Below are 24547 nucleotides of genomic sequence, written 5' to 3'. Positions count from 1 at the left end.
GAAAATATATTAAATTGGCGATCGTCATCGCGACCTTCATCGCTTCGAAGAAATAAATTTTTGAAGTGAAAACTTCTTGAGGGACGTTGTGCACTTTTTGGATGGGGAAAAATATTAAATGATCGACCGTCATCGCATCGACGAAATACATTTTTGAAGTGAAAACTTCTTGAGGGACGTTGGCCACTTTTTGGAGGGCGAAAATTATTAAATTAGAGACCGTCATCGCTTCGACCCTCAAGAAGTAAAAACTTCTTGAGGGACGTTGTGCACTTTTTGGATGGGGAAAAAGTATTAAATTAGCGACCGTCATCGCTTCGACGAAATAAATTTTTGAATTTAAAATTTCTTTAGGGACGTTGTGCACTTTTTTGATGGGAAAAAGTATTAAATTAGCAACCGTCATCGCAACCATCATCGCTTTGACAAAATAAATTTTTGAATTGAAAACTTCTTTAGGGACGTTGTGCACTTCTTGGATGGAGAAAAGTATTGAATTTGCGACCGTCGTCACTTCGCTGAAATAAATTTTGTACGTATATAAATTATGTTTCTGTATACAGAAATAGCATAGGGCATACGCATCGCGTATATGATATAGGTATAGCTAGGGTTACCATAATTTATTAAGGCCAAATCCGGACGGTGGTGGTCCAAGGGGTTGTAGAAAATGTAAAATGTGAATTTGACTGTGTTTCTACCTCTACATTGTACATAATATATTATGCGAAATGCTTAGTGTGTACTGGGCCCAGGAATAGGTTGTTTTTCATCTGTTTTTCTTTCGTACTTTTCAGAAGACATAATTTTTCTCAAAAGTGGCTTGTCAGTTTTTATTTTGTCATGGAATTCGGAACATGACATTACAGAATTTGCTTTAATATTGAGAAGCTCCTTTACAACAACAGGCAGAGATAATCTTCCTCTTTCAGCCATCCATATAAAATTCATCATCGAAAAGATACGTTCAGCAGGAGCCGAAGTACCAGGCAGACAAAAGATGAATTCTACTATTTTAAAAATATTCGTAAAGGAAACGTTGCTTTTAGAAAATGCTTCAAATATTTTTTGCTATTTGTCATGAGTGTTTGGGGTTTCTTCTTTAGGTAGTAAAGTCCATTTAGGTTTCAGCTTTTTTAGAACTTGGAGAAGTGACGAGCGCTCATCAAATAATTCATCCACATTGACAGAATTCGGTACAACGCTGACTATAGTTAAAGCGCTCTCCTCCATCTCTTTCCAGGTAGGATCACCTTGTAGCCTTAACTATTTGATTTAGCGCAGAATGAAATTTCCCACCGTTGCTTGGGCCAAGTGATTTCCATTTTTTTAGTAAAGAAAAAAATCCGGGCATTTCTCATATCCGGACGCCAATTCGGACATGTCTTTCAAATCCGGACTTTTTGGACGAAATCCGGACGTATGGTAACACTAGGTATAGCACGATGGGGAAAAACATTGAGCTCGTAATTTATTTACTATATAAAATGTTCACTTCTGTCGGCACTCCCACGAGTGCCTTATTTTTTTTTACTTAGTTTCACAGTATACTCGGTACAGAGTACACAATGATAGCGGTTTAGACGGCTAAATTACCGATGCGTTCGTGGAGTATCTTCCAGGCATCGCTCGATGGTATATTTATACCTGGTTGAACATTATACTTGAATCATTATTGACACTCACTTCATCTTTCCTCTTTAGAGGTCTCTCAAGGCATACTACGGTATAATAGTTAAATATATTTACCGATTAGTCCGTGCGTTCTGATTCAATTCAGTCTTCTTGCAAAGCCTCTTTAATAACAGGGAAACCTATAAACACTTGTCAGAGGAGGCAAAAGACTCGAATTGGATTAAAACGAAACATACTATTTTTATTTTATTCAAAAAAACTTTTTAAATCAATTTCGCTGTAAAGCAAAAAGTGTTGGTAAGTAAAACTTCTTCTCCTCATTCTTTTTGTATAGACATGACTCTGTCTGTTTTTTCAATGTGCCTCCAGTAAATTGTCGTTCCATCGTTTTCGCGGTCTTCCCACTGATCGTCTTCCTATTGGGGAACCGTCTCTCGCTGTCCTGACTACCCTATTTGTTGTCATTCGGCTTATTTGGTCATTCTATTCCATTCTTCTGTTTTTCACCCAGTCATTAATGTTATCCACCTTGCATCTCCGTCGTATATCTGTACTTCTAGCTCTGTCCCATAGAGTCTTAATATTTTTGTCAATTAAATAAAACTGACTTATGAAATTCTTGAACCAAAATCTGTAACTGAATTTTTATGACTTTATTTTGAAAATATTTGATAAGCTTAAACTTATACGCGGAATGCGCATGCGTCTCTGCTACCTCGTTTAATAAGAGCACGGTCGCTGTTGTTTGTTTGCGCATGTCAAAGACAAGCTGAAATTTTCCAAGTAGTAGGTACGTCGTATATTTTACGAATCTTATAACATTTAGGATTGTTCCCTTCTTACCAATCATGCTAATAAGGTATAAAAAATTCACCTAATTGACAATAAAATAAAAAATTATTGGTTTCGACGCATCCAGTTACCAATTAGGAATTTGCAATTTGCAATCATAATTAAATCGTTGCTGACGTGGTAAAAACGTCGATAATTTTAAAGCCAAAGGTCACGAACTCTATTCATTTCCATCGCATAAAATTGATGTGACGTTCTGGAAAAAGCTTCAAATTACGTAACAAATGAGTGCTGATTGGCATTAAGTCTTCTACGTATAAAAACCAAATTTTAATGAAAAATGGTTTTCAATTTTAAATCTAGGTCAAATATGATAATGAAGTTATTTCAATTTACTGCGGAAGGAAGCAAATCGTTATGGTTCACTATGGAATTTTGTAAAAAGCCATATAAGTCACAACCGGTATACAAGGGGCACGCATTATATTATAATATATTTATTTATATCTTCTTCTTTTTAAGGTGCTGTGCATTTCTGCGTAGGCGTACCTTGGGACCGTGCAAGTTCGGCAAAGCGACCTCTATTTCTACGCTCTCTACTTTTATTCGCACTTTTAATTATATTGGCCAATTATATTAGTCCTGGTTGCTGGATAATTGTCAAGACCATAGTCCAAAAAAATAATAAGAAGAAAAAATAAGATGCAGGTTATGTTTAGCAAACGTAAACAATTGTATGTAGTAAATAAAATCAGTTATTAAAATGCAGTACTACAAGCAAAATACAATTAATTAAATTTACCTTTATATAATAATTGCATATCATATCAATATTGTGGAGCAATATATAATTTTTCTGCGTCAATGACAGAAGGTATGAAATATACGTCAATTTGACAATTCCAATTGACAATATGAATTATTTAAGATAGTTGCAATATTTCTACGCGACTCGCGCACGGTCGTTTCTCGTTTCCCTTTCCAAGTACTTGCACATCGCGAATATTGTCTTGTCAGGTGAGATGTTATATAGGTATATCCAAGATTAAATTATTCTCATGAAGATAAGTATCCATTAGTGTGAATCGATTATCGTAATATTTAAAAAAATTGACACATTGATTTGGAATACCCACCAAAAGTTACCTTTAGTAACGACAATAAAAAAGTGTTATTACAATTTTTTGATAAAATTACATCTTCTGCCCTCTACCGGCCTTTGAAAATCGAAAAAAAAAAAATGTTGGAGTATGTAGTATCGACAATAAGAAAGTATTATTACGACTTTTGAATAAAATTACATCTTCTGCCCTCTACAGGCTTTTGAAAAACGAAAAAATGAATTTGGCATTACTAATAGAAGCCCGGTCGTGGCGGTCCTGGTTTGTTTAGTCTAGTCCAAACTTAGGGGTGCGGGGGTGTTGCGCCTTTGGACTTTCAGTAATGATTATTAGTCCTACACTTTTAATGTTCACAAAATTATTTTAAACTTCCTACCTTGGCCAAAGTTTGTGACCACTATGGGCTATCGGACAGATCTGCAGCAGCTGTGGCAACGGCAGCGCTACAAGACCTTGGAATTGTTACCAACGCTAACACGAAAAATATGATAGACAGAAACAAACTGAGAAGAGCAAGAGACAAATCAAGAAAAGGTTTTATGCAAAACTTCCCCGAAACTTTGCAGACCATATATTTTGACGGATGGAAAGATAAAACCTTCGTTATCGAAAATGTTTAGGCCAAATACCACAAAAGAACCGCAATCGAAGAACATGTTTCATTCTCAAGTAGAGTAAAAGTTAGTCCGCTCTTTACAAAGATTTGTCTGATAGCTTCACTCTAATGAATTGCCTTTTAGGCATCTTTTCCAAAAGCTTGACGGTCAAACCCAAGGTCCAAGAGATTTTGAAGGAACTATAGGAAATCAAATAGTGCAGATTTAATTGATTTAAGTGCCGATCAGAAATATTTGTTTCAAATTTGTGTCGCAATTTCTACAGGGGAATTTTCTGTCGATTTATTAAGCCGAAGCCCTGGAAAGTTGAGTCATTCTCGATGGTTCACGTTGGCGAATCACATTCTACGTCTTTATGTTAGTACTGAAAAAACATCAGAATTAAAGGAAGTGACCAAATTTATTGTCACGGTTTATGCTCCTTGATCCAGATCAAATGCAATTCATCATGTGTGAATGGTGCAAAGCATGTTTTACAAACAATAAAGCGTAGTCGATACCTAGAGCAAAATTTGAAATGTGTATAGGCCCTGTAATTCAAAGAACCTATTTTGTACATCCGGAAAAACTTTTGCTATGTATGCTGCATGACACTTGCCCGCATATAAGAGAGCTTGCATTTCGTCGCATTCTCAATGCAAAAACTAAGGCCAATAATGATTCATCTAACATCCGACCTTTTATTATTCCACAAATTAATTTTAACGCAGATGACTATGTTGATCTTATTGATAGGCAAAACAATAAAATAACTTGTCCTCCATTTGCCTCAAGGTTTGAAAGTAGAGGATTTGAAAAATATTATTTCCGGATCTCCTGAGAAAATCATTGATATCGCTGCATTTCGGTATTGATATCGCAATTCATATTGGGTCCAAAAAAAGACAGTTTTATTAAGGCAAAAATTGATTCGCGCAAAGATATGCCAAAATTAGAGACCAAAAAAGACTCCAAACAATAAATAATCACAGTTAAGGGGGAGGGTAGGGAGTGGGTGGAAGAATAAATATGACATATTTCAAAAATATTTCAGATGGATATCATTTTTATAATAATAACATGTACTTATTACTTAACTTTTCAATTAAAATCAGTTCGTATTTTTTTATTTTTTTTATTTTTTCAAGCCCCGGAAGAGGGCAGAAGATGAAATTTTTTTGAAAAATTGCAAATAAAGATTAGGTTTGTAATACCAGTTGCGCACTCTTCCCAAACAGTTTTCCAAACTTTGATTTTTCGATCCACCCTAGTCTATCCATAGTTCACAAATGTGGTCTAGAGGTACTCTACTCTACTAAAGTACTATACTCTAAGAATGTACCACAAACATTGTTTTATTAAAAAGTTTAATTCTTAAAACAGGACGTGTTTCGGCCCAACCCAAGCCATCATCAGCTAATAAAGGAACACAACAAACATATAACTGACTTATAATATAATATAATAAAAGTTAGATATGAAAAAATGAACAATCCAACATGTGGTGACAACTCCCACCTCAGTCAGGAAACTTCAGTGGAGTCAATGAAGGTGGATATGAGTTATTACCTCAGATTTCGTTGAACCTCCATCTATTTTCATAAAAATTGGTGAGTGGTTAAAGGATACCTCAAGGAAGAAAGGTGACATAGTGCCAACTTGCGCTTTTTGCATTTTAGGGGTGAAATACACCCCTTTTTTTTAAATTACTTTTTAGATTTCTGAAAGTGCAGTCACTGTAAGTTTTCACTTCCTATTTCGTTGAACCTTCATCGATTTTCATGAAAATCGGTAAGTAGTTAGAGAATACCTCACGCAATAAAAGTTATATAGCATCAACTTGCGCTTTTGCATTTTAGGGGTGCAATACACCCCTACTTTTTAAATTGTAAAAAATGCAGATTTCCGCATTATGGCGCAAGTAATCTCGTTTAATTAAGAAAAATAAATATTTTTTTATATTTATGTGCATGAATTACATTTTTTTTTTAATTTTTCAAACCTTATAGCAACCAAAAATCCGAAAATTAACAAGTCGAAAATCACGAAAACCTTATTCTTCTATATTTCTGAAAGTGTAGTCACTGAATGTTTTCACCCACGATTTCTTTGAACCTTCATCGATTTTCATGAAAATTGTTGAGTAGTTAGAGGATACCTCACAAAACAAAAGTGATATGGCACCAAGTTGCGCTTTCTGCATTTTAGGGGTGAAATCCACCTTTTTTTTTTAATGATAAAAATGCAGATTTCAGCATTCTGGCTCAAGCAATCTCGTTTAATTAAGTAAAATAAATATTTTTTTTACATTTATGTGCATGATTTATAATTTTTATTAATTTTTCAAACCTTATAGCAACCAAAAATCAGAAAATTAGCAAATCGACAATCACGAAAAAAATTATTCTTTTATATTTCCAAAAAGGCAGTCACTGAAGGTTTTCACCCCTAATTTCGTTGAACCTCCATCAATTTTCATGAAAATTGATAAGTAGTTAGAGGATACCTCAAGAAACAAAAATGATGTGGTACCAACTTGCGCTTTTATCCTGGGGGTGGATGTTACCCCTTCTCATGGGTGAACACTATTTTATGAAAAATAACCCCATAATTAGATAGAGGAGTAAATTCTAAGCAAACTTTCTTTTATCAAGTTTATAAATTTTTTATTTAAATAATCTTTCATAATTTAATAAAATAATATTGGTACAGTAAAAACTGTCAATAACGGCCACTAAAAATAGAAAACAATTGGCCGTTATAGAAATGTGGCCGCTAATGCTAGGTTTCCTTTTCCACAAATACATAAAATATAATTGAAAATTTATTTATTTTAGTAATTAAAGCAAATCTAATTAAATATAATTCTACAAACAAACGGAACATACCTTTCATTAGATATCGCAAATCATTTTGGCTGATTTTGTCTGCATACGTATATATTATGTTTGAGGAATCCCTTTTTTTTGTGAGACTGGATATAGGACATTTCTCAAGTATGAATTCACATTCATGGTATATCGTTGCTAATATACACGGATAATAATCTGTGCAATGTTATGGTACAGGCTACGTTAAATATGAAATAAATGTGGAAGATATACACTGGTTATTCAATTTCAATTTAATTTGATTGTTTTTTAATCGCTTACAATATTTAAAATAATTAAATATATAAAGTTAGGGATTTCAAAAATAAATTTAGTTCTCACTGGCAGGGTGGGAAATAATAAAGTGCCATACAATAGCATTTCATTACAATGCTCATTACAGGCATTACAGGCTGCTCCGTTTGAGAAAACTCATACTCTCAAACTTTGAGAAAACACTCATTGAGTTTCGACCAACCCTGTATTAGCTAAAATTAAACGTTTTGCTAGATTAATAACTTTTGACAATAATATATTAAAAATCACTTGAACATAAATTGATTTTCTGATGTCAAATCACTACAATTATACAGGGGGTGAATATTGCTATGAAATTTGAAAAAAAAAACGTAATTATCTTTTAAACTACTTCGTATAACATCACAAAACCTGATATTTTAAGAAATAAAACATAGAGTAGAATCCAAAAATGTAAAAATATACAGGGTGTTCCATTAAACAAAAGATAATTTTGTTTCACCCTGTCAATATGGGTGGCCCTGTATATTTGGAAATGTATTTAAATTCTGATATTATCTATGCCCCAATCTCACCTAAATAAATTTTTTCCTATCTCCTACAACAAACGACTAATTGGACTTCCCAGAACCTGTATACATACAAAATCTCCGCTATAAAATTTTTTCAAAGAAAATGTTATTGGTTTTTTTTTAAATAACTCCGTTAATTATTGAAATATAAGATTTATCCAAAAACCGTTACAAAGCTAAATAAAAGAACTATAAAACTGTATTAAACATAATTTTCTAAATCCTTTATTTTTTTTTTAAATACAAGGTGAAAGGGCCCCGGTTACATGGATCTCGCAGTAAAATTTAGGTTTTAAATGTTTCTATCTCGGTTATTTTTTGTCGTAAAAAAATATTAAAAAAATAAAAAGCTTAAATAAAGTTAAAACTAAAATTTTGTTCTCTACCAATTTTTAAGTATATCGAGTATTTTTGGAGTTATTATCAAAAGAAAATGAAATTCACAAAAATTTGAAAAATTCTAATTTTTTTTAATCGTATTTTTTTTCAAAAATATGCATTTTAAACCGGTCAAAATTGTTGAAGGTATTACTTATGTTAAAATAAATAAAGTATTGAATGGGTTACTATAAATTTTAATTTTTGTGGAAATGACGTAAGTTTCATTTTTCATTCTTCCCTAAAAAATCTGAAAGGGTCCTCTTATTTCCATCATAACTTGCTTAATTTTGATGCTATCGACTTCTTATATAGCTTTTTGATAGTTACCTTTAAGTACTTTATTAAAATGTTTAGTATCTATATTTAACAAAGTGCATCGTTTTCCTGTTATTTAAGCTTGAATATTAAGATTTGAGTACTCGCGGAAAAAAATATACATTCAATTGCATATAACTCACTTTGTATATGTAATAAAGGATTTTTCGAATAAGGAGCTTATTTATTTTTATATTATCTTCGATTCTGGTACAACAACTTTTTTGAAGAAACTTATGGTTTTTGAGTTATTTATGAAAAACTGCTTTAAAACATGGATTTTTTTCAGGAAAAATCAAAACCTTTGATCTTTAATAACTCAAAAACTATTGATTTATTGGAATAACTTTATATAATAAATTTTATTATAATTTGTCCCTCTATCGATTAGTGGTATTATTTTTAATAAAATAATTTCCACCCCCGAGAAGGGGTGGCATCCCCCCCCCCAGGGCAAAAGCGCAAGTTGGCACCATGTCATCTTTGTTTCTTGAGGTATCCTCTACATACTTACCAATTTTCATGAAAATCGATGGAGGTTCAACGAAATCGGAGGTGAAAACCTTCATTGACTCCACTAAATGAACAATCCAACATGTGGTGACAACTCCCACCTCAGTCAGGAAACTTACCCAACAGGAAGGAGGAAGAATCGATGGGTTTAAAACCGAGAGTACTATACAGACATTAATAAATTAGTATTAAATGAAAAAAAAATGTATATACTTTTCAATTTCTTTGCAACACGAAAATGCAGCAGCTGCATAATACTCTGGTTAAATCGGAGAGTGCAGGAAGAGTCTATACCGGTTTCGGAGGTTTTTTCCTCCTCATCAGTAGTCCCATATCTTCTTCCCTCCGATTTACCCAGGTATCACACTTTGAGCCTTTCCGAATTGCAAAGAACCAAATGTCACTGATGTACTAGAGCCATCTACCGAAAAACGAAGTAAGTTATCAATCGAAGTAGCACAGAAAACGACAATAAATATCGTTCCCATACCACCAGATTGACAACAGGTGGAATACTTTCTTTGGTTACAAACTCCCGAGATTTTCAAAAATTATAAATCATACAGGATGCCGAGGAAATTAAGATGAGAGGATTAAAATTCTGTATGATTTATAATTTTTCTGTGATTTTTCTAATATGATATAAAAATATACTTTCTAGGTTTTTCGGGACATTCTAGATAAAATAGGTTTCTTGTCATTTTTCCCGAAAGTTAATAGTTTTAAAGTTATAAGCGATTTAAAATCCGAAAATGCGCTTTAAATCGCTTATAGGTAACTTTAAAACTATTAGCTTTTGGGGAAAATGACAAGAAACCTATTTTATTTAGAATATCCCGAAAAATTTAAAAAATATATTTTTCGGAGGAAAATAGGAGATTTTTGAAAATAGTGGGCGCCGCACCTGCAAAAAAATCGGATGGACACGCATAATTAACCATTAAATAACAACGGTGTAAATTGAAGTTAGACCCGAGAAGTCTGCAGAATCTTGAAAATGAATGTTTAAACTACAATTCAAGTACTTGGTAATCTCAAAAATACTAATTTAAATATGAGTTTTTAAGCCTTGAAAATGCGTATTTTCTCATTTTTCACATTTTAAATCGCCTATAAGTCGAAAACTATCAATTTTTGAGAAAAATTACAAAATACCTTTCTTGTTCAGAATGACCCAAAAAACCTAAAAAAAAAATATTTTTTTAAACAAAAAGGGGATCTTCTGTATTTGTTTAAAAAAATTGTTTAAACAATTTCTGCCCAAAAATTTCGCCTGGCACCCTTCAGATTTGTTTAAAGGTGACATTTTTGAATAGGAATCCGCAAAGAAACCGAATCAGAAATTTTTTCAGACGTGAGCGGTCTCACCACATGGACTACTTGCGATCAGTCAGAAATTGACGAAGCCACAAAAAAGCATTTATAGCTTGTTCTACTCTGCTCTTTATTTCATTCTCAATGAAATATGTCTTTTCTGTGAAGGCTTTTTTGACATATAAATTGAACAACATTGGAGACAACCCTGCCTTACTCATTTTCTAATTGAGAGACCATCTGTTTCGTTGAAATTTTGAAGACGTACTGTTGCTGTCTGGTTTCAATAAAGATTGGCGATAATTCTTATGTCCTCGTATAGTTATTATGTGTTGTACATTATTGAATGCTTTTTCATAATCGATAAAATGGAAAATTAAATTAAAATAGAAAGTCACCACTAAAATGGAAAACTTAACTTATCTTTTTTGGGATTTAAGACCTAATCTTCACAACCCAATAGGTCCCCATAAAGCTCGAGTAACTGCAAATTCAGCAAACTTGCCTTCCCATTCAGCAAACATGGAATACGATTACAAGTGCTGTAACAGACATCATGAAAAGCAACTTGGGGTACAAACCAAAGAACAAGAAGCAAAAATGGATGACAGAAGAAATACTATTACTAATGGATGAACGACGACGACACAAGAATGACCCAGATGGCAGCAATGTGTATAAAAACATTAACAGGCAAATAAAAGCAAAGATAAGAATAGCAAAAAATGAATGGCTTAAGCAACAATGTATCGATCTAGAACATTTACAACGACAGCACGACGATCGGAATTTACATAAAAAGCTTAAGGAGACTGCTGGAATATACAGAAAACGAAGACCAACTATTATAGTTAATCAGGATAACCAGGTAGTGCTAGGTGAAAAAGAGAAAATTCATATATGGGAAAACTATATTCAGGAGCTCTTTCATGACGAAAGACCCATGAGTGAAGTTTATACAGACGACCAGCTGACTGGCTCTTCAATTACTAAAGAGGAAATAGAAAAGGCAATATTATATTCAAAAAACAATAAGGCACCTAGACCTGATGAAATCCCTTCAGAAATACTCAAACTACTAGATGAAAGGGGAATTTCAGCACTACATAAAATATTTAATTTTATTTATGAAACTGGTTGCTATCCTCAGCAGTAGTTGCTCTCTACATTTATTCCCCTACCCAAAAAAGTCAATGCAAAAAGATGTGAGGATCACAGACTCATTAGCCTGATGAGTCACACTTTAAAAATATTCTTAAAAATACTACATCAAAGATTATACAAAAAATGTGAATGGGACATCAGTGATTCTCAGTTTGGGTTTAGGCAAGGTTTGGGAACAAGAGAAGCAATAGTAGCAACACAGGTGTTGGTCCAAAATTGTTACGATCAGAGGAAGGACGTATTCCTGTGCTTTCTAGACTACGAGAAAGCTTTTGATCGTGTCCAACATCACAAGTTAATGCAGATCCTCAAGAAGCTTGATATAGACCAAAAAGACATAAGATGCATTGAAAACTTGTACTGGTATCAGGCAGCACAATTAAAAATAGACAATTCTATATCCAAATCCATACATATAAGAAGGGGTGTTCGGCAGGGATGTGTGCTTTCCCCTCTTTTATTTAACATTTATTCGGAAGCCATATTTCAAGAGTCTTTGGAAGATGCAGAAATGGGAATCAAAGTGAATGGAGTATTAATCAACAACATACGATATGCTGATGATGCTGTCTTAATTTGCGACAACATAGCAGATCTTCAACAACTTGTCACTATAATCGGAGAATACAGTAAGCGAATGGGATTAAAGATTAATACCAAAAAGACCAAATTCATGATCATCTCCAGAAACTTGGATGCATTTGAAAACTCCACCATAACACTGAATACTAAGTCCATTGAGAGAGTGAGCAAATTCAAATACCTAGGAACGTGGCTTTTTGAAGACTGGGCATCGGACAGGGAAGTAAAATGTCGCATTGAGCAAGCTCGACAAGCTTTCGTAAAATTCAGGAAGGTACTGAGCTGCTCAGAGTTCGACCTTACACTGAGACTAAGGTTTACTAAATGCTACGTGTGGTCGGTGCTGCTATATGGCATAGAGGGCTGGACACTCAAAACGAGGGATATAAACAGATTAGAAGCCTTCGAAATGTGGCTTTATTGCCGTATCCTAAAGATACCATGGACGGCGAAAGTCACAAATGTGGATGTCCTTAAAAGAATCAACCAAGAACGTCAGCTTTTCGAAAACATCAAGAAAAGAAAAACGGCGTATTTGGGTCACATCATGCGAAACGAAAAATACCAGTTCTTTCAACTTATAATCCAGGGTAAAATTGAAGGCAAGAGAGGAATAGGGCGCAAGAAAATGTCCTGGCTCCGAAACATAAGGCAATGGACAGGGATTACCGACATACAATCACTGATACACATTGCAAGAAACAGAGAGTTAATGGAAAATGTGATCGCCAACATCCATTAGTGGATTTGCATTTGAAGAAGAAGAAGCCTTTCCTACTATTATGTGTTTACGGACTACAAAACCTGTCAATAGCGACCGTCTTTCTATACCGGCCAGTCGTTTTTTTTTTATTTTTAGTGACCGCTATTAAAAGGTTTTACCGGAATACTGTAATAAGTAATATATGTAACTAAAAACTTACCCCATCTGGCGTAACGTCCTGTTTAACGTTAACTCTGTAGTTGGTGGACGGATTTAATTCGGTTTTGCCGCCCCGTAACCATACCACATTAATTGGTTTGTCACCGTTCACATCACAATGAAGCAGCGCAGCATCTCCCTTTTTGACGGTAACAAGCCGCGATGGGGCAGAAAAGTATGGTGAAGCTGAAACAAACATACGCAATTAAGATTTTTTGTGTTGTGCATATTGACGATTTTCTAGGAGTGTGTCCCAGAAACTCAGATAGACACAAGTTGAAAATACAATAATTGTTTCTAATAACCTTTCTCTTCTTTTTATTGAAGTGTAAATAATAATTATTGGTATAATAGTATAGTATATCGGTACGCATTAATTTATATGTATTCGCGGTGTGCAAGTACTTGGAAGGGAATTGAGAAACGATCGTGCGCGAATAGCGGGGAAATATTGCAACTTTCTTTAATAATTCATATTGTCAATTGAAATTGTCAAATTAACGTACATTTCATATCTACTATCATTTAAGAAGAAAAATTATATGTTGCTCCACAATATTGATATGATATGCAATTATTAGATAAAGGTAAATTTAATTAATTGTATTTTGCTTGCAGTACTGCATTTTAATAACTAATTTTATTTATTACATACAATTGTTTACGTTTTAATAACATAACCTGAATCTTATTTTTTCTTCTTATTATTTTTTTTGAACTATCGCCTTGACAATTATCCAGTAACCAGGACTAATATAATTGGCAAATATAATTAAAAGTTCGAATAAAGTTCCAGAGCGTAGAAATAGGGTCGCTTTGCCGAACTTGCACGGTCCCAATAACTGAAACTATGGGAATTATGGGAAAATTTTGCGCAACTCTCTAAAAATTGACAAGGCTATTAGACATAAACATTGAAATTTGGTTTGGTTCGATTTACTATTCGGGGTGTGCAGTACTTGGAGGGGATACGAGAAACGATCGTGCGCGAATAGCGGAGAAATATTGCAACTTTCTTAAATAAATCATATTTTCAATTGAAATTGTCAAATTGACGTATATTTCATACCTACTGTAACTGAAGAAGAAAAATTATATATTGCTCCACAATATTGATATAATATGCAATTATTATATAAAGGTAAATTTAATTACATAATTGTATTTTGCTTGCAGTACTGCATTTTAATAACTAATTTTATTTACTATATACAATTGTTTACGTTTGAATAACATAACCTGACTCTTATTTTTTCTTTTTATTATTTTTTTTTGGACTATGGCCTTGACATTTATCCAGTAACTAGGACTAATATAATTGGCCAATATAATTTAAAGTGCGAATAATGTTGCTGAGCGTAGAAACCAGGTGTCGTTTTGCCGAACTTGCACCGTCCCAATACCTACAGTCGGAAAAATGAAAGAATACCCATGAACTGACATATAAAACACGCTGTATTTTCCTGTCACCGTGTCACAAAGAAAATTGTCCAGTGCAAGTACATGTAACAATAATTATTACATATACTTGCACTGGCCAATTTTTTGTGTGACACGGTGACAGGAAAATACAGCGTGTTTTATATGTTCGTTCATGGGTATTCTTTCATTTTTCCTACTGTACCTCGTTTTAAAACTAGGAGGACTAATTCAGATTTACTGCGCCGTAATGCTTCTTTGTATTTGGTACAACCGCAGGCAAGTTTACTCCACTAACTTAAAAAATTTTAACATTATTGATATTTTATGAAATTTTGACACTATTGTAGTTTAAAATTCATAGGTTACTTAAGTCATGTTAGCGATTTTTTGTGTTTTTTGCGTTATGGCTTTAATTTTGTGATTTTTTAGTTTTCTTTTATATAAAAAAAAACAGTTTTCAGAACTTTTTAGCGACGTATTAGTATTGTAATATTTGTCTATTCTCATACTATAATAATATATCACTTTTAATTTCACTAAGTATATTATAATGAACTTCATACATATTTTCATTACGATACAGATTTCTAACCACAATAGAATCGCGATATGGCATTCGCGATGAAGATGGCATACGCGCAGTACCAATGGCGAGTCAAATACATACGCATTGACAGTTCTCAATATGTAAGCAAGCTGACAAACTACTTTATTTTTTTGCGTTACAAAATTAATAAATTTGAATGTATTTTTTGTTGTGAATGATCATAGAAAAAATCGTGTATACAACTTTCATGCAATTGCAAAATGCAATCGTGCATTTAATTATCATTATGAAGCTCGTACTCTATACGAAACTCGCAGCTAGGCGGCTCGTGTCGTATCCCTCATACTCGCATCATAATGACCATCATTAAATGCTCGTTTCATAATATACTATTATGGATTACCGTCGAAGGTCGACATGATCAACTAAAAAAGAAGATGAATACGGTAATTTTTCTAGTGACATTATTGGGTAGGTTTTCTAGAGGGAAGCTATTCAATTCTATTAGGATTGTAACGACGAGGTTTTAATTTTTACATTTCAAAAAGAAAAAAGCAGAGAGCGACTTTGTTTTCAAAACAGTTTAACAGAAGTCAGTTAGTTATTATGCAAAAAACTTTTGTCGGAACTAATTTGAAAGATTTTTTAATGAGCTTTAAAAGATGTCCCTTAAATTTTCCCAAAAAAATTGCACCACATTCGAGTTATTTGAGATTGAAGGTTCTCCATTTCGAGGTTCTTCGAAATAACCATCCTTTCTTTCTTCTTCTTTAAGTTCCATCTTCTATCGAAGGTTGGAAATCATCATGGCAATGGGGCCCTGTTGACTGCCGCTCTAAATAGCTCTGCACTACTGCATTCGAACCATTCCCGTAAGTTCTTAAGCCAGGATGTTCTTCGTCTTCCCACATTTCGCTTTCCTCGGATTTTGCCTTGCATAATAAGTTGTAATAATGAGTATTTTTGCCCTCTCATCACATGTCCCAAGTACTCAAGTTTTCGTCTTTTGATAGTCAGTATTATTTCTGGTTGATTTCCTATCCTTCTAGTTACTTCCACGTTCGACATTCTTTGAATCCATGATATTCGTAGGATTCTTCTGTAACACCAAAAATCAAAGGGGGCCAACTTATTCAAATGAACTTGTTTCAACTTCCACGCTTCCAAGCCATAAAGAAGAGTAGAGAACACGTAACATCGAAGCATCCTTAGGCGCAGTTCTAACCTTATATCCCGACAATAAAGAAACTTTTTAAGTTTAATGAATGATGCACGTGCTATTTCAATACGTGTCTTAATTTCTTTGGTTTGGTCTACATTTGATGTTATCCATGTTCCTAAGTATTTGTAGTTATCCACACTCTCAATCAGAGTATCTTCAATAGTTAATTGGATGTTTACGTGTGCTGATTTAGTTATGATCATGCATTTAGTTTTCTTTAAATTCATCTTCAGTCCGTACTCATGACAGCGTTCATTAAGGCGTTGCATTACGTTATGTAAATCATTGTTGTTATCTGTTATTATTACTGTATCGTCTGCAAAACGTAAGCTGTTCAAAACTTCTCCATTAATAGATATACCTTCTATTGAATCTGAGAGCGCTTCTTGAAATAGCGCTTCACTGTAGACGTTGAAAATTAGTGGAGACAGTACGCAACCCCTGACGAACTCCTCCCTGTATTTTGATATCTTGGGTGTCCTGGTTGTCAACTCTTACCTTGGCAGTTTGATTCCAATATATATTAGATATAATTTTCATGTCACTACTGTCAATATTTTAGCTTCTTAATATATCTACAAGCTTTTTATGTTGAAATTTATCAAATGCCTTTTCAAAGTCTACAAAATATAAGTACATATCCTGATTCATGTGCATGCATCTCTGGGCCATCACATTCAAGCCGAACAAAGCATCTCGTGTGCTCATACCATTTCTAAAGCCAAATTGTGTCTCACTGATTTCCATCTTTTAAAGAGCAATAACTCAGTCGTTATTGGGTTTACCTAGGTCTTTCCGAGGCGAATCTCTTTGTTTTTTTATTAGCTACAATTTAAATCTTTAGGATTTATTCTATAAAATAATTTTTTTAAGTTATTCATGAAAAATAGTTATAAAACGTAAGTTTTGTCAATGAAAAATACATAGTTTCAATCGTAAATAACTTGGAAAATGTCATTTTTGAAAAAAAGTTTATAGAACAAAATTTACTAAGAATTGGTTACTCTATCGATTTCCATAATTATTTTGATTAAAAAATATTCATCCCCTAGATAGGGCTGTTTTCACCCCCAGGGCAAAAGAGCAGTTCGGCATAGGGTATATTTTAAAGAAGAGAGTCAACAGAGCTTAAACCCAAATTTTCATTCAAATCGGTGTTGATTCTCAAAATTCCACGGTTTTACAGTTTGTTTTTTACCGCTGATTAGTGGTCTAATAGCAGTCTTTTAATAATCTTTTCGAAAGTTGTTTTCAACACTATAAGTTGTTTATTAAAGTTTGTAGAAAATCTTTTGGAAATAAGAACGAGGATCCTAGTGCAAAAAGTAATAAATAAAACACTTGCACGAAAAAAATGTCCATATTTTGGCACAAACAAAACCAACCGTAAATTCAAAAATTTATTACAATAGAAAATAGGTATAAAACTAAATTTGAGTTGTTCATTCAAAAAGATGTAACCTTAAACAACAAATAGGCCGATTCTCTCTGCGAAATTTTACCTAACAATATGGTAAATATAATCCGATGCGTACGCAATTTGTTGGCTCCATAAGGTACCCGTAGGCTTTAATAATGAAACCAAATATAAATTATTTTAATGTCCGACTGATATATTATATTATTTGACAAATAATGACATGATTTCTAAGTCAGTTAAGTATGATATATTGCCCTAGGACGTTGTTTTGAAAAATAACGCCCTAGGGCATTACATTTAAATAACTAGTTAAATCCTATCAAGTTGACAAATAACAACCTAAGTAAAACTATGGTTACCACAATTACTAGGGCAGTCCGATAAGTACTTAGCCTCTCCGCCCGACGGCGCCACTATCGCAAATGAAGTGTACTGTCATTTAATGCGCTCTCTTAGACGGCTAACGTCAAAATGTCAGCCAAATCGAAATTATAGTATTGTTGTGATTGCGTGTGAAAGTCAGCGTGTCCGCGGATTTTAATAAAATGGAAAAAGAGCAGTATCGGTCGATGATTCGATTCTTGTTTTTAGAAGGGAAATACGCAGCGAAATCAAAGAGCGCTTGGATGCTGTGTCCGGTGACTCTTCTCCTTCGATGGCAACTGTCAAAAATTGATTTAGTGAGTTTCAACGTGGACGAACGTCGGCTTTTGATGAGCCTCGCGTAGGCTCCCCCAAAAAGGATATCACGGAGAATAACGTGACACAAATCCACGATCTTGTATTGGCAGACCGCCGACTGAAGATTCGCGAGATAGCTGACACAGTAGGCATCTCAAAAGACCCCGTAGGTAATATCCTGCATGAAATTTGGGGCATGAGAAAGCTGTCGGCGCGATCTGTCGATCTGTGCTGCGTTTGCTCACTTCAGATAATAAGCGCAACCGTGAGACCACTTCAGAGCAGCGTTTGACGCTATTTAAGTGTGATTCAAAGGAGTTTTTAAGTCGTTTCATAACCGTCGACGAAACATGGATTCACTGGTATACACCAGAAACGAAGGAACAGTCGAAAGAGTGGACAGCACCCGGCAAACATGCTCCGAAGAAGGCGAAGACTGTCCAATCGGCTGGAAAGGTGATGGCCAGTTCTTTCTGGGATTCGCAACAAGGTGTGATCTACATCGGCTACTTGGAGAAGGGCAAAACGATTACAGGGCCCTATTATGCCGAATAATTGGGCCGATTCGACGCGAAATTGAAGAAAAAACGACCCCATTTGGCAAAGAAAAAAGTGCTCTTCCACCATGACAACGCACCGGCTCACACCTCCGCCGTCGGCATGGCCAAATTGGTCGAATTGTGGTACGAATTGCTGCGCCATCCACCATATTCTCCAGATTTAGCCCCGTGCGACTACTATTTTTTCCAAACTTAAAAAAGACACTCGCTGGGCAGAAATTTATGTTGAATGAGGAGGTCATCGCCGCCACGGAAGCCTATTTTGCAGATCTCGAGAAAAGGTATTATTCAGACGGGTTAAAGAAGTTGGAAGATCGCCGGGTCAAGTGTATCGAGCTAAAAGGAGACTATGCAGAGAAATAAATTGTCACTTTTCCAAAATTTTCCTTTCTCTTTTGTAGGCTAAGTATTTATCGGACTGCCCACGTACGTTACGACTATTGCTGGTAAATTTATTTATTTAAAAACTGATTAATTCAAAATTCATTCAAATTTTTTGCATATAAGGAATAATTTAGTCGGACATTAAACGTTGAAGGCACCACGGGTATTATAGATAATAACGCTTTCGGTCAACACCATTGACCACAAGCGTTATTATCGTTATAATACCCTTGGTACCTTAATAACTAAAATGGATGCTGCAAGGAAAAGTTCAGGGTAAGAGAGACGTCGGCAAAATATTGACATCATGGTCAAGGAACAAAGAATCTGGTTTGCAACATGCACCACGGGTCTATTCAGAGCAGCAAAAAATTAAATTATCAAAGATTGCCAACAGTCGATAACCTTAGGTACTAGAAGAATAATAATTAAATTATAGAGTAGTTAATAAAAATTTAATATTGACAACATAAAACTCCACCAGAAAATGTCTTCCGAATTATGTTCCTCAAAACTTTCTTTAAATAATAAGTATTGCGGTGTTCTTTTATCGCTCTTATTCTTTAAATTCTTTTCCCAAAACAGACGGCCTATCAAATTTACATTCTTTGAATAACCCAAACACAGAAACAATTGCCAAACACTGATGTATTTTGAATGCTTCCACAAGACACAAGAAAACTTTTAGCGGACTGAACTCACGATATTCTGATAAATATCCTAAAAGTTATGTAAACTCCATAAAACTTTCGGTTTAACAGGTGGTTACTTGGAACTTTCACAAAACTTTCCGAAGAGATATTTCATAATTTAGTTCAAATCCGCTCGGCAAATTACTGAAACGTAATACGAAGTGTAGTCATAGTTTGTTTTGGGGGACTTGGTTTTTAATCTTATTGAATTATGTACTCGTATATGTTCTCGATTTCAGTGATTTTGTATTATACTTGCGAGCAAAAAAAAATATATATTTTTTTATTACGCTGTTTGTAAAATGTCTATCCACATACAATGTAAAATTACAAGTAGAATATTATGAACAAAAGTAATTTTTATTGCAATGACAAAATAGTTATTTATGATATAAGTGTTAAAAGTACACGTTTAAGGCACGCATGTGAAAGTTTGCATAATGAGTGGAAGCGAGTTCTGCAATTCACATGAGTGCCTTAAAAATGTACTTTTTAACACGCATATCACACAATATTTTTTCTACAAACGTAATTACAGGACAATATCTACAAAAACTTTTACTTGAACTTGACTGACATTCCAATTTTATATTTTTTTGACATGACATCAAAATTGCATATACGGTCAATACGAACTGCAGCGCCTTAAAATTTTTTTAAAGCACTAGTGCCTTAAAGTAGCATTTTTAACGCTGGTATGGAGTGCTAAAAATTGCATTTTTAACACGGTTGTAGAAAAATATTTTTAAAGTTAGTAATGAATATTGATTGTTAGTAATGAATAGTATAAATAATGTAATGAATATAAAATTAAACTAACATAAAGGATCAAAATAAATGCTGAGTATTAGCTGAGTATTTCTTCTGCGTTTTATTACACTTTCCATGCGCGATCTTAAGGACCTTGTTAAGTTTCATACGGATTCCTGAAGAATCGCTTCCCGCTCTTCATCTTAAGCAGTTTTTAGCTCCGCCATTGTCGCTGGGATTTGATTACGGACCCGAACCCTGCTTTTGAGCTTATCCCATGAATAACTATTAATAGAAGAAAAGTATCATCAAGGCCCCTCAAGACATTTTCAGTAGACGTACAATAATGGACCAAGAATAAGGTGTTGTAACATTTAGAATAAATAAAGGATGCAAATCTAAACTTTTACACTGTCATAGAAAATTCCATTCCCGCCTTAATAAAATCGTGCATATATTAACAAGAAGTCCATAATGATAAAGTATATTTGTTGTGAGCCTGTAGCCAGCAGAGACTGGATATTGAATGGTTCATGCATATTTTCTTTAATTTTTGAGTATTAATTCGTAATTTTTTAACGAATCATAAAGTACACAGGATATGATTATGTATGGTACAGCATATCAGGCAAATGGCCTTCACGGTTTTGCTAGCACATACGCACCAAAATTTGCAAAGTAAATTGATATGACAAAGTATTAATTTGTAAAATTAAATAATATTTTTTCTGATTTATCCGTATTATTCACTTTGTAAATATTTTTTTATCCTCCTTTTATCTTCTTTTCTGGCGGATTCGTCTCATAGAATACTGTTTAACATTGTGATGGCATTTCTACCTACCGTATTTCATTCTCTTATGGCTTTATCGAATTACTCATAGCGCGAAATATTGATATGTTATGTCGTCTAATGTGACATCTTGTTGTTGTCTTCTAACGCACAAGTATTCGGTTTTCTTTTAATGACTTCTAGACTGCATAGATCATAAAATTCAATTAATTTTCAGGCCGTATAGCTTAAATCGTCATAATCTTGAGCCACTATTACTTGATCATCTGCAAAGTTGAGCATATACCATAGTGTTGGTTAATGATATCCTCATTGTTCTACTTTTTTGTGTCCATCTTTTTAAAGCACTTTCGTGGTATATTTTATATAAAGTGGGGAAAAGGCAACATCTTTGCTTTATCTGTTTGTTGTTGTTTGTGTCCCTGTCTTTATTTCTATTATGGGTTGAGTTTATAGTACTTTGATGACTTTTGCTAATTCTGTATTTGTTTGTGCTTTTCATTTCCACGGTTTCTACAACATTTTTTTATGTATTACCTGGATTAAGGAGAAAATGTGGTCAATAGTGGATTGACTCGTACGAAATCCTGCTTGTTTTTCTGCTTTAGAATCTAAATCTTCTTGTTCTATGGTGATACGCCAGTCAATGGGAGCAAGAATAGGATATTAACTCCGAATTCTATCCTACTGAATGGATTTTAATGAAATTTTGGGAATAGCATCTACAGTGGAACCCCGATAAGTCGGCCCCCGATAACCCGGAAGTCCGGCTAACCCGGAGCGATTTTCATCAGATAAACATTTTGATTATCAATATTTTGTATTTTTCAATTTAATTGTGGCTTATTTCCAATCAAAATAGTTAATTATCAGACAAACCTTTCAACAATAAAAATGTATGTAATATAATATTTGAGAGATAATGTGTATGTGTGTAATTTGAACTATACGATATTAAAAATGACTCATAGCACACGCCGCAGAAACAACAGCCACCTGTCTGTAGTATCTATTTCTTTTTATTTCAAACTGTCAGCATTATTTAGGAAAGACTATTTAAAAAATTCTTTTATAAACAATGGCCTTTAGTATTGTGTGTCTTGTATTGTTCGCTTCCATTTGCTTACGTTTGGGTTTGGTGTTTTTTTTTAGTAATTTTAATGAGTAGGTACTGTGCATATTTATAAATATATTTCATGTTATTTCAATTCTAACGGAGTTTATCTCTAAGTATACCGTATTTTATTAATTTTTACCATATTCTCCGGCTATCTCGGATTTTCGATAACCCGGATCGGTCGCGGTCCCGATTAATCCGAGTTATCGAGGTTCCACTGTACTTATCTCTTAATTCAAAGTGTACCCTATGCCGATGTGTGCTTTTATCTTGAGGGTGGTTCCCACCCCTTCTCAGGGGTAGACAATTTTTTGGTAAAAATACCCACGGAATTCGCTAGAGACCCTAATTCTAAGCAAAAACTGTTCTATAATTTTTTTTTGAAAACAAAACTTTTTGAGTTATTCGTGGTTGAAAATTGGCCATTTTCATTGAAACATAACACCTTTTCGAACGGTTTTTTGCGACTACCTTAAAAACTACACATCTAACTAAGAAAACTGTATAAACATTTTTGTAGGTTATAAAAAAACAAAGAGACACTTGCTTTCATAAATCTTCTAGTTATAATACAAAAAGAGATATGGTAGGTGAATTGAGTTTGTTTTTTGTTACATGCTCAAATTGGTGTATTCAACTTGAAGTAACAGAAAAACGGTCGATTTTAGGTGTATAATGCTATAAATACCTTTTGTAGTGCTTGAAAAGACCTTTAAAATGAGCAATATTAAAGGTCCATTATATTTAAACTAAGCGAGATATGCTGCAAACAAAATTGATAACAACTAATGTATTTTAAGAAAAAATGAGAAGTAATTTTATCCCCCATCCACCAGAATGTAAATGCACCGTTTTCCTTTTACCGTATCTTTTATTATATTGCTGTTTTTATGTTCAAAAAGTTGGACGGGTTTAAAATGAATGGCTTTTGAAAAAAAATAAGATCAAATTAATGACCGCATTTTTAAATTTTGTTAAAAATCTTCATTTTTCTCCATGTAACTTGAAAATGATAAGAGATACAGTAATGAAATATAAAAACCAAATTTTTATCTAAAAAACTCTATATTTTTGTTTGGTATCTTTTTTTAATATCTCTTATCATTTTCGAGTTACATGGAGAAGAAGGAAGGAAACCATTCATTTTAAACCCGTCCAACTTTTTGAACATAGAAATAACACTAAAATAAAAAGTATTGTAGAAGGAAAACGATGCATTTAAATTCTGGTGGATGAGAGGTTAAATACACTTCTCATTTTTTCTTAAAATACATTAGTCATCAAGTTTTTGTTACTGCATACCTCGCTTAGTTTGAATGTAGTTGACATTTAATATTGCTCCTTTTAAAAATATTTTCAAGCACTACAAAAATTATTAGTATCATTATACACCTAAAATCGGCTGTTTCTCTGTTATTTCAAGTTGAATAAGTACACCGATTTGAGCATGCACCACAAAAACAAACTCTTCTCACCTACCATATCCCTTTTTATTATATAACTAGAAGATTTATGACGAAACGAACCTCTTTGTTTTTTTTATGAGCTACAAAAATATTTTATATGGTTTTTTTGTTAGCTGTATAGTTTTTAAGGTATTCGCAAAAATCCCTTCGAAAAGGTGTAATTTTTCAATGAAAATGGCCAATTTTCAACCACGAATAAGTCAAAAAGTATTGAGTTTTCAAAAAATAATTATAGAACAGTTTTTGCTTAGAATTAGGTTCTCTAGCCTCTTCCGTGGCTATTTTAACCAAGAAAATGTTCACCCCAAGAAGGGGTGGGAACCACCCCCAAGATAAAAGCGCACATCAGCATAGGGTAGACTTTGTTTCTTGAGCTATTCCCTACTTACTCTGAAAATATTAAGTAAATCGATGTAGTAGGATGGAATTCGGAGCCAAATACCCTCACTGACTGCCCT

General features: G+C 33.7%; 1 protein-coding gene across 3 annotated transcripts in view; it reads right to left on the bottom strand.

Annotated features, from left to right (window-relative positions):
* Nucleotides 1-24547, bottom strand: part of LOC114329496 (cell adhesion molecule Dscam2) — a 1422998-nt gene that overhangs the window by 180747 nt on the left and 1217704 nt on the right. For all 3 annotated transcript variants that reach the window (XM_050654329.1, XM_050654330.1, XM_050654331.1), the window contains exon 15: nt 13037-13221. In XM_050654329.1, coding sequence (XP_050510286.1) covers nt 13037-13221 — 185 coding nt within the window. The remainder of the gene's footprint in view (nt 1-13036; nt 13222-24547) is intronic.

Source organism: Diabrotica virgifera, chromosome 6, assembly GCF_917563875.1.
Source record: "Diabrotica virgifera virgifera chromosome 6, PGI_DIABVI_V3a".
NCBI lineage: Eukaryota > Metazoa > Arthropoda > Insecta > Coleoptera > Chrysomelidae > Diabrotica > Diabrotica virgifera.
This window is presented reverse-complemented; position numbering and strand designations above follow the sequence as displayed.